This window comes from Cebus imitator, unplaced genomic scaffold, assembly GCF_001604975.1.
Source record: "Cebus imitator isolate Cc_AM_T3 unplaced genomic scaffold, Cebus_imitator-1.0 Scaffold9, whole genome shotgun sequence".
NCBI classification, from domain to species: Eukaryota; Metazoa; Chordata; class Mammalia; order Primates; family Cebidae; genus Cebus; species Cebus imitator.
In genome coordinates, this window is record NW_016107324.1 from 5335789 (window position 1) to 5350477 (window position 14689).

Consider the following 14689-nt stretch of genomic DNA (forward strand, 5'->3'; position numbering starts at 1 on the left):
TAAAAAGAATGAGATGGTTTCCAGACACACACAAACAATCTCAGAAATCATGCTAACACAGAGACTGTGGGGAAAATAAAGCCAAATAAACAACGAAAAAAGGAGATTAGAGAAAGAGAAAGGTGGGAATAAAGGATGAGTAAGAATAATGTTTAAAAGACACAGTCTACCCTTTTCAAATGAACATAATTTCACAGCCAAAAATATGAAGTATTGTGGCTACTGTTTTGGTGTCATCCTATATAGAAGAAGTGAGAGAGGCTGGACAAATAAAGCAGGAAACTACAGAATCATAAGAGAAATAGAAAAATAAAATTGGAATCAAAATAAAAATCTACCAGAGCATCCATTTGAATATTAATGAATAAAACAAAGCATCCCGGAATCACTTCTGGAATTGTCAAACCAGAGCCTGAATTTCAAAACTGCCACCTACTATTTATTCATAAGGCATCAATGTGCCTATCCTTCCAGATGCTCCAAAGTAAGCACTGACTGTATACTATGTGCTGGTTATTATTAATCTATTATTAATCCTGAATATCAATTTCTTCTCATTTAAAAGTATGGAAACAATAATATTCTCACATGGTGGGTTGCGGGGACCCAATGAAATCCAAGAAAATGGGACCATGAATTGTGTTATTAGTAAAGTTCAGAAATGGTAAGATATGTTTGTCATTATTATTACTCAGTCAAAAAGCAAGGCAAAACCTTTTTTTCATTAGGGCAAAAAACAAATGGATAAATAAAAAAGCCCTGTTGTTTAACTTGGTTCATGGATTCAGTTATAATTTAAAATTTCCAAGTGTGCTACTTTGTAAAAGGGGTCACAAATTATTTCCCTCCCTGTATCTATACTCTTGCTATGTAACTATGAGACCCCTTCCATCAAAAGTAGAGTCTATGTCTCTACCTCTTAAATCTGACCTTGCCAGTTACATGCCTGGGGCAGCAGAAAGTGGGGAGCTCTTGCACGTTCCCACTGTCTTCCTGGAACTCTGCAAATCCACCATGTGAACAAGAGCAGGCTAGACTTATATATGACAAGAGACATGCAACCCAGGCAGCCCCATTACCTCAGGTAACAGCCACTCAAGTGTTACACATGTGAGAAAGGCCACCCTAGATCACCTGTGCCTAGCCAATTCACCACCTGACTGCAGACACAGAGGCAAACCCAGCCAAGATCGATAAAAGCTGGCACAGACCAGCAGAACTGCCCAGATGACACTAGACATGTAAACAATAATAAATGGTCGTTGTTTCATGCCACAAAGTTTGGGGAATTTTTTTTTAACACAACAAAAGCTAACTGATGTCACAAGTAATTACTCAGGTTATATTTTTAGGAACAAATCCCTATCAAAATCTAGTTAGTGTAATAGTATTTTTGTGTATACAGGCGCACACACACATACTTTATGGGAAACAGATTAAAATAATAAAACTAAACCATTCAACATATCTATATATCTCCAAATCTACATAAAGAGATGCCCAGCAGGCTAACGTCAAACTGTTCACTGTAATTAAATGGCAAGTAGTTGAGTTTTCCCAATCTTTATGATCCATTTCCTTCTAAATGCATTTTGAATGAAAACCTCGTTGAAATATTTCATACATTTTCTTTCTTCATTTATATCATTTTTCATTCATTTTTGCCACAAATACTGGTTGAATATCTATATGCCAGCCACTATTTTAGGCATTAGCTGATGATCAAAATAGACATAGTTCCTGCCTTTGTGACATTTATAGTCCATCATCTGCAATTTAGAATCTCATCACATATTTAATTGTCCTTTAGTGTCATTTTCCATTACCAATATGTTTTGAGCTTCCACTAAGTGTATGATAAAAGTGTTTTCATGTAAGATCTGTAAAATGTTTACATACATTCTTGTTCATAAACAAAATTTAGACACAATTAACTTTAACAAAACCTGCTCCCTTTCTCCTTTTTAATAACATTTTAAAAATATATATTTGTATATGTTTTCGTGGTTTCACTTATAAGAGAATATGTGTGTGTGTGTATATACATACATATATATATATATATATGTATGTGTGTGTGTGTATATATATATTTGCATTTTTGTTAAAATGATGTGAGTACTTTTTTAAGTCTTTCCAAAGAGAAGGTGGGGATCATATTTCTATTTTGTAAATGGTTGAAGGCATTATTTTCATATTTTAAGACCTTTATGATCCTAGGCTACAATCACTTAAATGTTTTTTTAAAAAATGCAAAATGTTACCTGAATATTCAAGAAGAGCCAGGAGTATTCTACACTTTACTTCTGCAGAGAAAGAAAACACATCAGTTAATTGTTTACTCTTTCTGCCACAAATACCACATTTTAACTGTGCAGTCAAAATTAATGAGATCTTATTATACTAGGTTGGTGCAAAAGTAGTTGTGGTTTTGCCACTACTTTCAATGGCAAAAACAGCAATTACGTTTGCACCAACCTAATATTAGAGAATAAAAATCAATTCACTTGACATGCTACTCCTGCCTGTTTGCCTACATAAATTCTATCCATTGTTCAAGATCCTGAAATGTCTCTGAATTATATCAGTCAATGAAACACCATTCAAATCCTGATTTTTAGGTCATCCTTAGCTGTTTAGCCTGCTTGGTGTTCTGCAAGCTACAACTGTTGTAGTTGCTACAATAAACTGTCAAATCATATTTTTGCTACTGCTATTTAAACTTTCTGTTTCTGTTTGCTACTGCTATTGAAACTGCTATTTTGCTACTGCTATTTAAACTTGTCTCTCTGTGTGTGTGTGTGTGTATACATATATATGCTCTTCTTCTAACCCCAGCCCACACAAGGCCAATCACAGATGTTTGATAAATGCATATGAATTTCACATTAATTGCTATTTGTCCAATGAGTTATGTACGCATTTGTTTCCAACTGTAAATAATTATAGTTTATGTGCAATAGGTAAATTAAAAAACTTACAAAGTTCCTGCTAAATGCCCAAGATTATAGGAAACAAAAAAGATTAAGTTGCATTTTATTCTAGACAGATTCACAATAGAGCCAGAGAGACAGAAATAACTGAAAAAAAAAATGCGATACTTAAAAGGGCACTAAATTTTACAAGTGAGACTGAAAGAACAAAAGGATTTCAGAGACAGGAAAGTACAATAAACTGAGAGTCAGAAGACTGATGTTATATACTAGCTTTGTGGCTTCAGAAAATTGCTAAATTACGGCCAGGCACATGCCTCATGCTTGTAATCCCAGCACTTTGGGAGGCCAAGGTGGGCAGATCACAAGGTCAGGAGTTCAAGACCAGCCTGGCCAAAATGGTGAAACCTCGTCCTACTAATAATACAAAAATTAGCCTTGTGTGGTGGCACATGCCTATAGTCCTAGCTACTTGGGAGGCTGAAGCAGAAGAGTCGCTTGAACCTGGGAGGCAGAGGTTGCAGTGAGCCAAGTTTGTACCACTGTACTCCAGCCTGGGTGACAGAGTGAGACACCATCTCAAAAAAGAAAATTGCTAAGTTACTTTGAGTCTCAACTCATTCATAAATGAAGATAACATCTACCTTATCTACTTTGCAGGTCTGTGTAAAATATAAGTGAGAATATGTATGAAAAGTCTTTGAAAAATATTTAAAGTCCTATATACAAGCAAAGACTGTTATCATTATAATATGAGTCTGGCCAAAGTTGATATAGAATTCTAAATGAGACTAGAAAATATTTCATAAATATTTTAAATTATGACTGTCAAGAAAGGACATACATATTCTACGGGTGAGAAATTGTGCTAGCAAAGGAATATAGTAGAGAATGAATAACAATTATTTAACAATGTAGCATAGAGAGATTTTATTATATCATTAAGAGACTGAGATTGGGATATGATTGGAAAGCCCTACTGAAAAATGACTTCTAACAGATTGACGAGTTTAGTCTTAGCTAACAGAAAATCACTACAAGGTTCTGTGACACAGTAGTGAAATTATGAACATGACATTTTAGAAAGATGAATGTCACAATGGTTATAAGAATCAGAAAAGATAGAGACAGGGAGTTTAGCCAGAAAAATCATTGCAATTATTGAAGTGTGATGAAAAAGGAAAAAACTGGAGACACTCTTTAGAATATTAAAACAAATGCACGGAAAAAAACTTAATGTAGGTTGCTAAAAAGATATATGAGATTTAGATAAAAGCATATTTCTTTTTAGGGAACAAAAAGTTGAAAACGTGTTCACTAATAAACATTTGAATTTAAGGTGATGGTGGGCCACTCAAATAAAAATATCTTCATTCAGCTGATAATATGAGGCCATAACTTACCTCAGAAATTAAGCAGGAGATAGGCATCATCTTAGTGACACCATACAATTAATCTGTCCTAACTTAATTCACTATCTTCTCTGCAGTCTTCTATCTACAGTTTAATTTGCTATGAATGGATGAGTATATAAAGACACAATTTTTGAATGACACTGTAACAGTCCTTTCTAAATAAAGATCATAGAATCATGACACCTTGATATCATATGTGGTATACAGTGGATGGGATATCTTGAAATCAGAGACTAGGAAACATCAGAAATGGGATCATCCCAGCTATTTATGTACACCAAGAAATTCTGGCCTGGTAGCACCAGATTGAATTAAGTCCCAAGATCTAAGCTTCCATCAAGTCATTCTCTATGTAAAGACAGTCTGGGAAGTAGAATGAAAATGACTTTAAGTTGAGTAGGGTAAATTCGTGTTGAACTAGCGAAGTTACTTCAGAGTGCCTCCACATAACAAGCAACTGATTTCAATGATCCTAATGCTGTTTCCACTCCCAACAGGACCAGACACCACACAGATTACCAGGAAATGGCAGCATGTCCTCTCCCTTGCATAGTCCATTGGGATGAAGTAAAACGTAATCATTTTTAGAGACTCATTTAGCATGGTAACAATCACAACTCTTACCCAAAGAGCTCACTGAAACTCACTGAAATTTGCAACCAGAGATGCAACTAAAATTCTACAGAGAGCCCTCCCCATACCATTGACTATAAGACTCTCAGCTCATCCAACCACACTCAACTAGCTGTTGGGCTCCCGTGACCAAGAGTGGCGCCCATATTCACAACACACATTAACCTATCCATCAATCAGCATGTGTATATAGTTATCATTCTTATAGCTGCTTATTGTGACTTGAGTTACAAAAAGTACAAAAGTGGACCTTGAGATGAAAATCTAAGATTCTTAAAATGAGTACTTTTTGAAAAATTGAACTTTTTATCCTGCATCATAAATGTATTTTTTTAACTTTTATGTTCAAAGATACATGTGTAGGTTTCTTATATAGGTAAACTTGTGTCATGGGGGTTTGCTGCACAGATTATTTCATCATCCAGATATTAAGCCTAATATCCATCAAGTATTTTTCCCGATCTCCCTCTTCCTATCCTTCACCCTCTGCTAGTTCCAGTGTGTGTTGTTTGTTCCTCTCTTTGTGTCCTTTGTGTCCATGTGTTCTCATCATTTAGCTTCTACTTATAAGTGAGAACATGTGTTTTTTAGTTTTCTGTTGCTGTGTTAGTTTGCTAAGAATAATGGCCTCCAGTTCCATTCATGTTCCTGGAAAGGACATGATCTCATTCCTTTTTATGGCTGCATAGTACTCTCCAGAGTATATGTACCACATTTTCCTTATCCAGTCTACAGCTGATGGGCATTTGAGTTGATTTCATGTCTTTGGTATTGTGAGTAGTCCTGCGATGAACATACATGTGCACATATCTTTATGAAAGAATAATTCTTATGCTTTTGGCTATATATCCGGTAATGGGATTGCTAGGCCAAATGGTATTTCCATCTGGTCCCAGGCTTTTTTTTGGTTGGCAGGCTGTTTTTACTACTGATTCAACTTTGAAGCTTGTTATTGGTCTGTTTAGGGATTCAATTTCTTTCTGGTTCAGTTTTGGGAGGATGTATGTGTCCAGTCATTTATCCATTTCTTTTAGATTTTGTAATTTATGTGCATACAAGTGTCCATAGTTATGATATTTATGTGTAAATACACATAACATGATAGTTATGTGTATTTCTGTAGGGTCAGCAGTAATATCTCCTTTGTCATTTCTAAAGTGCTTGGTTGGATCTTCTCTCTTTTCTTCTTTACTAGTCCAGCTAGAAGTCTATCTACTTTATTCATTTTTTCAAAAATCAACTCCTGGATTCACTGATCTTTTAAATGGTTTTTTGTATCTCAATCTCTTTCAGGTCAGCTCTGATTTTAGTCATTTCTTGTTCTCTGCTACCTTTGGGTTTCATTTTATCTTGGTTCTCTAGTTCTTTTGGTTGTGGTATTTGCTTTATAAATCAAGATCTTTTAACTTTTGGATATGGGCATTTAGTACTACAAATTTCCCTCTTAATATTGCCTTAGCTGTATCTCAGAGAGTCTGGCATGTTTTATTTTTGTTCTCATTAGTTTGACAGATTTGTAAAGCAGTTCTTACAGAACTTCAGAGAGACTTAGACATCCACACAATAACAGTTGGAGGCTTCAACATCCAACTGTCAGTATTAGACAGATCATTGAGGCAGAAAATTAACAAATATATCCAGGATCTGAACTCAGTACTGATCAAATGGTCCTGATAGACATCTACAGATATCTCTACCCCAAAACAACAGAATATACATTTTTCTCATCACCACATGGCACATGCACTAAAATTGATTACATAATCAGACATAAAACACTTATCAGCAAATTCAAAAGAAAATCATAACAACCACTCTCTCAGATCATAGCACAATCAAATTAGATCTCAAAACTAAGAAATTCACTCAAAACCATACAATTACATAGATATTAAATAACTTGCCTTTGAATGACTTTTGAGTAAATAAAAATAATGCAGAAGTCAAGAAGTTATTTGAAACTAATGAGAACATTACAAATTTCTATCTGAAAGATGACATTGTTCAAACCAAAAAAAAAAAAAGAAACCACAGGGGAGAGGGTTTAAGGATTTTTCCATTCCTAGCCAATATGCATTTAGCCTAAAACAAATACAAATACAAAATCTCAAAGATGATAAGAACAACTACAGAATTATAACTTCTACTAGTGTCATAATACTGACATCTATTCAGCAGAAATATGCCTTTTAGTAAAGTATATGCATAAATTAAAAAAACTATAATTGTTGTTCAAAAATGGATTTTACGTTTATGCTATTCATATTTGGGGGAATTTTTAATTCAGACTTTTCGATTAACATTATTTTACAAAGTATCACAGGTAAACATTATATTAGGCCATAAAATAAAAATATAGCCAAAGAAATCCAGCTGTCAAATTCAAAATATTTTATCACAAGATAGAATCACTATGATTTATTTGGGGAAGTATTCCATATCTGTACAAATTCCTTTCTACTAATCTCTAAACAATACTTAAGTTGTTATATTTGAGTATAAGTCTATGTAGAAGATTTAGTAATCACATAAAATCTAAACCATCTTTGTCATTTAATACATGTGGAAGTTGAAGCTTAATGGAGTTAAGTGACTAGCTCAGACTCCATTTGGTATAAGGGGCTGTCTTTTCTCAGCAAAATTTACAGCTCTCTTTAATTTACCCCCCTTAAGGTAATAACTGCCGTTATACTGTAATTCTGCTAAATACCATTGGATACTATTTACTGCATCCAACTGACATAAAAAGGAATAAAAATATAAACACAGGAATAGTATTTATTGTACAGGTTTCTCAACCTTAGCACTACTAACATTTTGGATCAGATAAATCTTCCTTGTGAGGAACTGTCTTGTATATTCTAGAATGTTCAGCAGCATCCCTGGCCTCTACTTAGAGGTCTGCATCACAACCACAATTGTGACAACCAAAAATACGTCCAGATGTTGTCAACCACTGGTCTAATCACTAGGAAGAAAATAGCTGAGTTAGATATTTTTAAAACTAGAATTTCTCATTTCAACTTTTTCACCAGAATCATTTTGAAACCTCTCAGGATTTTCTACTTAATCACTCTGGTTCTAAACCACATGCAATCTCTCTCAGTGAAGTCACCTCAAAGTTATATATCTCCAATTTATAGGTTATACCAATTACAGAATGTCATGTAAATAATGTTATGGTAGTTAATAGCAATCAACTTAGACCAACACTTCTGAAATAAAAAAAACTAATGATGCAACGTATGGAATTATTTTGATTCTCATACAGCTTCACAACTGATTTTTTTTATATATACATAAACATTATCTTCATGCCTTTGGTAAATCCTTTAGAAATTTTTTTCTGATATTGTCTCCTATTATAAAATCTTAAATTCTCTTCATGATTTGTCTTCATAACTTTGAGCCCTTATTTTATTCACTGAGAATATTCTCCATGATGTTTATAACCTGGGTACACAAGGTCCTATAAGTTTATTCCTTCTTGCCCTCTTCTTCTCTAACCATTTTCAGTACTTATATTTTCTTCACAACAGGAAACACTGCAAAAAGTAATCAAGCACTACCAACCTTTTGGTTTTAGTGGGTTTTAAAATGATTATTGCTAATATCATGCAACATTCTTTGCTTTTCATGCTCACCTTCAACGAATTTCCTGATGTTCTGAGCAAGAGTCCGGACGCTGCTGGGAAGATTCCAAGGATCTTGCTTGATATGAAGTCGTAACCTTTTTGGACAACTCAGCTTTGGTTCCATTTCCTGTTGAAATTCTAAATAAACACAGAAAATCTCTCTTAAGTCTCAACTAATTCCCAAACAATGAAGCCTTCAGGCTTCAAAACCTTCTTCTGTCACTGCTATCCTAGACTATTGACATGGTGGATATTTCTTTTGCCATACCATCAGAAAATCCGTTAAATCTAAAAAGTCAAACCTTAATGTTATTTTCTTATAAATGTTTAAACAAAGCAAATTTAGATGAAAACTCTATTTTCATCATCCCAAACCAGTTATTTGTCAGAAAGTGGCAGCTCTATTTTTTCTGTTCATCAACTCTCTTCCCCATACTCTTTCCTCACAGCCAAGGAGGCATTACGCTTGGTTTCAACAAAATCACCTTCATGATTATGTATCTTGGATTAACTCATTTTTGCTCAGCCTGGCCCCTATAGGTATTAAACTTTTAAACTTTCAAAGAAATGTAAAAACGTCTATGCTGATTTTTCTACATATTCAAAAATTATCAAAATAGAAGTAGTATTCAGTGAATTATGAAACATGAGTAACTGGAATTGTTCCTCTTATGAAATGCTCTTGCTTTTTTTCCCCAATTGCTTCTAATAGTAATTTTTCAAGTCTTACCTTGCAATCCTCGGCCTGGTGTGAGATACTTGGTTTGGTCAAAGGCCCTCACAACAGCCTGCCCTTTTAGAAGATTGGTAATTGAATCCACCTGTCAATAGCAGAGATTTCTGAGTTACATACTTCTCACAGCACATAATATATATTTCTAAGAGCAAATCTTATAAAATTGTTTTTTTTCTTAAAGCAACAATTACTGTTGAAACCCCATGATGCTTGTGAAATCGATTTTTAAGTAATGTATTAAAATAAATGCACCTGATAACATTTGCAATGATATTTCTTACTATCTTACCATATACTTAATACAAAATATAAATTTACCTCACAAAAAACATAAAAGCTCTGGAGTTTGTTTGTTTTTGTTTTTTTTTTTAACTAAAAGTTATTGGAATCCTTTTCAAAGGGGTAAAAGCTTCTGCTACAAATTTTGGATATGGTTATACATTTTGTAATGTAAAGCACCAAAATTAGCACCCAAGGCAATATCCTGTACTTTTAAAACTTAGAAATGCTGAGCAAGAAATGTCATAAAGCTTTCTGAAAACAAACATACAAAAAAAACAACAAATACTAAACAGGACAACTCCTATGTGTATAATAGTAATTCTCCCAGGACTGTAAAATACTTGATATTCATGACAATCCTTTAGGTAAGTTGGCTGAAGGAATGTTTAGTCCTAGTTTAAATGACAGAAATTGAGGTAAAGGAGGTGGAAGGACTGATTGAAGCCTTTCTGTTCGAACTCTGAGTTCCTTTTACTGCATCTAAAAAAGGAGCTCCTGACAGTTTAGTTGTGGAACAAAAGCCCCACAAATGCCCGATTATACCTGGCTGAAAAGATGCTCAAGGCAACTATGTATCTTGTCCTGTTTATCATGAGAAATGCGAACACTTAGGGGAAGTTCATCACCTAGATGTCAAAACAAAAACAAAACCAAAAACACAAATCATTCATCTTAACATTCCAAAATATTTTAATATTAAATAAAATGTAAAAATTAAACACAAGCTCTTATTCCATGCACAGTTCTCATGTTCAGAAAAAGCTTCAAAAGATTTCATAGCTCCTGGATGTTACTATTTCTTCTGAAAGCAGAGTGCCTTCCAGAAAGGACACTTGTTAATGATTCTTTCAAATAATGTTTCTTCAATGGTTGAATAGTTGAAATAAACTGCATAATCAAAAATTAAGATTTTCCCTAATTGGATGAAGTCTTTGTTCTTAACACATACAAAATAATGTATTTATAAGATAGTTATACCAATTAGTGTTTCGCTCGTTATCCTCAATCCTCATCATCCACATATAAAGCTAGCTAGGTGCACCTACTGTCTTAAATGTCCTAGCTTCAAACTCCACACCTGCCCATCCCTATCAACAATGCCTAATACTTTCAGTATAACATGTTTGCTGTGTACCTATAATTCTTCACAGAACCGTAAGAGATCATAAAACATATCTGAATATTAAAATCAGTTTCCTTCTTTCATTGCTTTTTAACTCGCTATCTTCAAATTAGGATTGGAAAATAGACTATGAGACACATAAAACTCCACAGCCTTCAGAAGAAGCCCACACAGCTCACACCATGGTTTCAGATTTCCGGCCTTCAGAATTGTGTGATAATAAATTTCTGTTGTTTAAGCCACCCCGTTTGTAGTGCAATATGTGTAGAAATGCAATGTGTATGGGGCACAGAGAATGACTGATAAAAGGTAAAAATAAAAATTCATATGGATCTAATAAATAAAAACCTTAAATTATCTCTGATGGGACTAACATCGAAAAGGTCACAGGCCTTCACCAAGGAACACACCTGAGTCCATTTCATCACTGTGGAAATACGAGCTGCACTGGCTGCTGCAGATGCTCGTGAAGGAGGCGATGGAATTTCTATTGCTGTTGCAGTCACTGAAAATAATAAGTTTCATGTTACTGTAAGAGTGAATTTGCCCAGGTGTCCCTGTAATTTCTTATGACATAAACATATCAGTTATATTTATTAATATGTTTTGGAGAAAACTATGAGAAAGATAAACCTGTTCAAGTTAGTCTATCTTTTTAAAGATGGCATATTTTGATTCAATTATATTTCATATTATCTTGTATCATATAATCTAATCCTAAATGAATTTTTTAATGAATTTTTTAAGAGCAGTTAGTTATAAAACTAGGAGACACATAGAACTTAAAATTCTTTATAACGTATTTGATGATATATGCTGGTAATTAGATAACTTGCAAATAGAGACAAAATACTGTTTTGTGATTTCTGTCCCTTTCTGGTAGCTTAAATCATAACTTACTGGTTACACTCTGAGCTTCCTTAGGGAGGATAGGAACCTTGTCTGTCTCCACCTCAGAGCTTCTAGCACAGGGAAGTGCTTGATAATGATGAATGCCCGAGGAAAGAAATGTTTAAAATGTTTGTGTGTGAACAGGGACAGATTTCAGAAATAGTGCAGGAGATAAAATATTTTCTTTCCTCTCAGAATAAGTAAAAAGGACTTCCTTAACTTTAAATTTACATTTAAAATTTCTATCTTAGCCTAGAAGGAAACTGTCAGGGTAATTTTAATTATCTGATAACTAGAACTTGAGGTAGGTAAGTATTTTTAGACATGTAATTTCCCACTGGGAAAAAACCCCACAGATTTCTATTCAAGAGCAGGTTGGGATGCTTGGAAGTGAAAAGGAAATGAAGTGATAGAAGTGGTTAATCTGTCTGACCTATTATTAAATCTCTGGAATAATTAACTCTTATGCGTTCATTACGATCCTTTTTGGAAACTTAGAAATTGGAATGGTAGAGTAGTTAAGAGACAAACTGGGAAGCCAGACCACCTGGTCTAAAAGGGAAATGATATGAGCCCTCTGGGCTTCAGCTTCCTGATGCATAAAAATGGAGTTCCTATCAGAACCTGCCACTGAGGGGCACAGTGAGGATTATGTGAAATCCTCCTCTTCCCCCATGTGTTTGGTAAAAGCATATTTTTAATGTTAGCCCCTAGTTTGTAGCTAGTTATTCTCTGAGGAGAATAACTTTGATTACTATTGAATCAATATCTTTTCATAGCAAAACACTGCATAATAAACAAGTGAAGAAGACAGGTTTTGCTTTCAATTAATATAAATGAAAAAGATGTTAAAGTTGTACACACAGCTTATGTGGCTGCTTATGATAGTCCTCAGTGAAGTGTCAGGTGATACAAGGAGTCAAAGACCAAAAAACACTTTCGATTAAGGAAGTTCATTCGATGAGACATCATTTGAAAGTCTAGTAGGAAGACGACAGCAGAGTTCGGAGGGAAAGTATTTGGGGTTGAACTGGATTTCCCAACAGAATTCATAAGGTTGAAAAGAGATCCCTACTACCTCAGAATGTGACCTTATTTAGAGATAGGCTCTTTACAAAAGTAATTGAATTAAAGTGAGGTCATTAGGGTGTGACCTTAAGCCACCCTATAACATGTCCTCATAAGAAGGGGAAATTTAGACACAAGACACATATGGAGGGGAGATGATGTGCAGAGGCACAGGGAGAAGACGGCCATTTACACGTCAAGGAGCCAGGCCTGGCATGGATCCTTCCTCCACAGCCTTCAGAAGGCGCTCACACAGCCCACACCATGGTTTCAGGTTTCTGGCCTTCAGAATTCTGTGATAATAAATTTCTGTGGTCTAAGCCACCCCATTTGTAGTAATCTGTTACAGCGGCCCTAGAAAACTAAGACACAAGGTATCCAAGAAAGGAAAACACACAAACCCCGTCACGGAGGAATGCAAGTGACATTAGCCCAATTAGTTTAGAACATAGAAAATGAAAGAGAGAAAAAATGGCCAAAAGAACTCCTATTCACTACCCAATAAACCAATGACAGAAAGAGATAGTTGAAAAAAAATGTTAATGCTATATAGGCACAATTTTCTTACTATACATGTCACACAATCCATATACAGAATAACTATCCCAAATTAGGCCCACACAAATAGAGAACAAAATGTTTTTTCCAAGCTACTCAGATTGGAAAAGGGAAGGATTTGAATATTACACTGTCCCACTATGCTTTGTCTGAGGTCGGTAACAACAGCTGATTATTGTGAAAACCAATTAAACAAAAATCAAAAACTTTTTTCAAGATCTTTGTGAAAAATCCAGCATCACATTTGACTTCGTTGAGAAAATGAGTTTGGGAAATTAGTGAATTACCTGTAAGAGTCTCTGTTGCTGATGGTATCATGACCAGAATCTTCCTGCTCATCCCCTGCTACATTAAAACAGACTCGTTTGCTGTTTCTTTCTCCCTTCTCATTGTCACTGTCTGTTGGTATTCCGCACTCTGATGTCTTACGTTCTAATTTAGGAGAATATGTTATTGAAGACAGAAGGCTGCAATGTAATATTAAAAAAATAAATGTACATTTCAAACTGTCTGCTATAGATAACTATCTTATTTGCTGAATACGATAGGCTTACAAATATTTCTAGAGTGTTTCAATGTTTCATAACAAGTAAATATTCCATTGCATAAAAAACATGTCATTCAAAGTTCACTTTTTCTTCACAAAATAAATCATACAAACAGCATACTATTTAGGCCAGAAAGCCTCACTGAAATCTAGTTTGTGCCATGTATGACTCCAGCTAAAACAAAGCTGTGATAGTTTTATTTGACATTCATAAAACAGGGATATAAAACAGGGATAATGAGAATAACTGGCTTCCATGACTACTGTGAGAATGAATATTCCTGGTGCATAGTAAATGTCACCTCTAGCCCCTGGCCATTAGCACAACTGTCACCACCTTATGAAAATACTCAGTTATCTTTAAAGTGCTAGCCAAATATTAAGCCCAAACTGTAAATGTGCATTAATGTCCTCACCGGCTCACCTTCAGTATTAAAAACGCACCTACCCCTCTACCTGTACCTTGGGTTTTGCCCAGGCATTCTCTATTTGGCAGGGAGAATATTGGATTGTGGATCCTTCTCCCTGCTCATACAAACAGGAGTCCTGACCTTGGGGATTCCAAGATACTAAGCAGAGTCACACACAATGTGAGGATGGGGTAACTACAATCTCATGTGCAAGCCAGCCAGGATGAAATGTCACACATCTGCCCACAGGAAGATCTCCTCCACTTGGCTCCAGCCTAAAATGCTGCAGTCAGACTGAATTGTGTGAAATCGCTGAGGATTTTGGGTGACTGCTGACTCCAACACTCTAGGCTTGAACATTTGGCTGTGGCACGTTTCTGTTACAACTAACTCAAAATTAGGCAAAAATGGAATGAAACTTTATTATAGAACAGCATGCTAAAAAAAACTTGCAAAAT

General features: G+C 34.9%; 1 protein-coding gene across 1 annotated transcript in view; it reads right to left on the minus strand.

Moving 5' to 3' along the window:
* Positions 1–14689, minus strand: part of PREX2 (phosphatidylinositol-3,4,5-trisphosphate dependent Rac exchange factor 2) — a 293374-nt gene that overhangs the window by 112701 nt on the left and 165984 nt on the right. Inside the window, exons 26-31 of the mRNA XM_017544858.2 lie at positions 13562–13741; positions 11168–11262; positions 10178–10260; positions 9347–9437; positions 8626–8754; positions 2265–2306 (exon numbers count right to left, since the gene is read on the minus strand). Coding sequence (XP_017400347.1) covers positions 2265–2306; positions 8626–8754; positions 9347–9437; positions 10178–10260; positions 11168–11262; positions 13562–13741 — 620 coding nt within the window. The remainder of the gene's footprint in view (positions 1–2264; positions 2307–8625; positions 8755–9346; positions 9438–10177; positions 10261–11167; positions 11263–13561; positions 13742–14689) is intronic.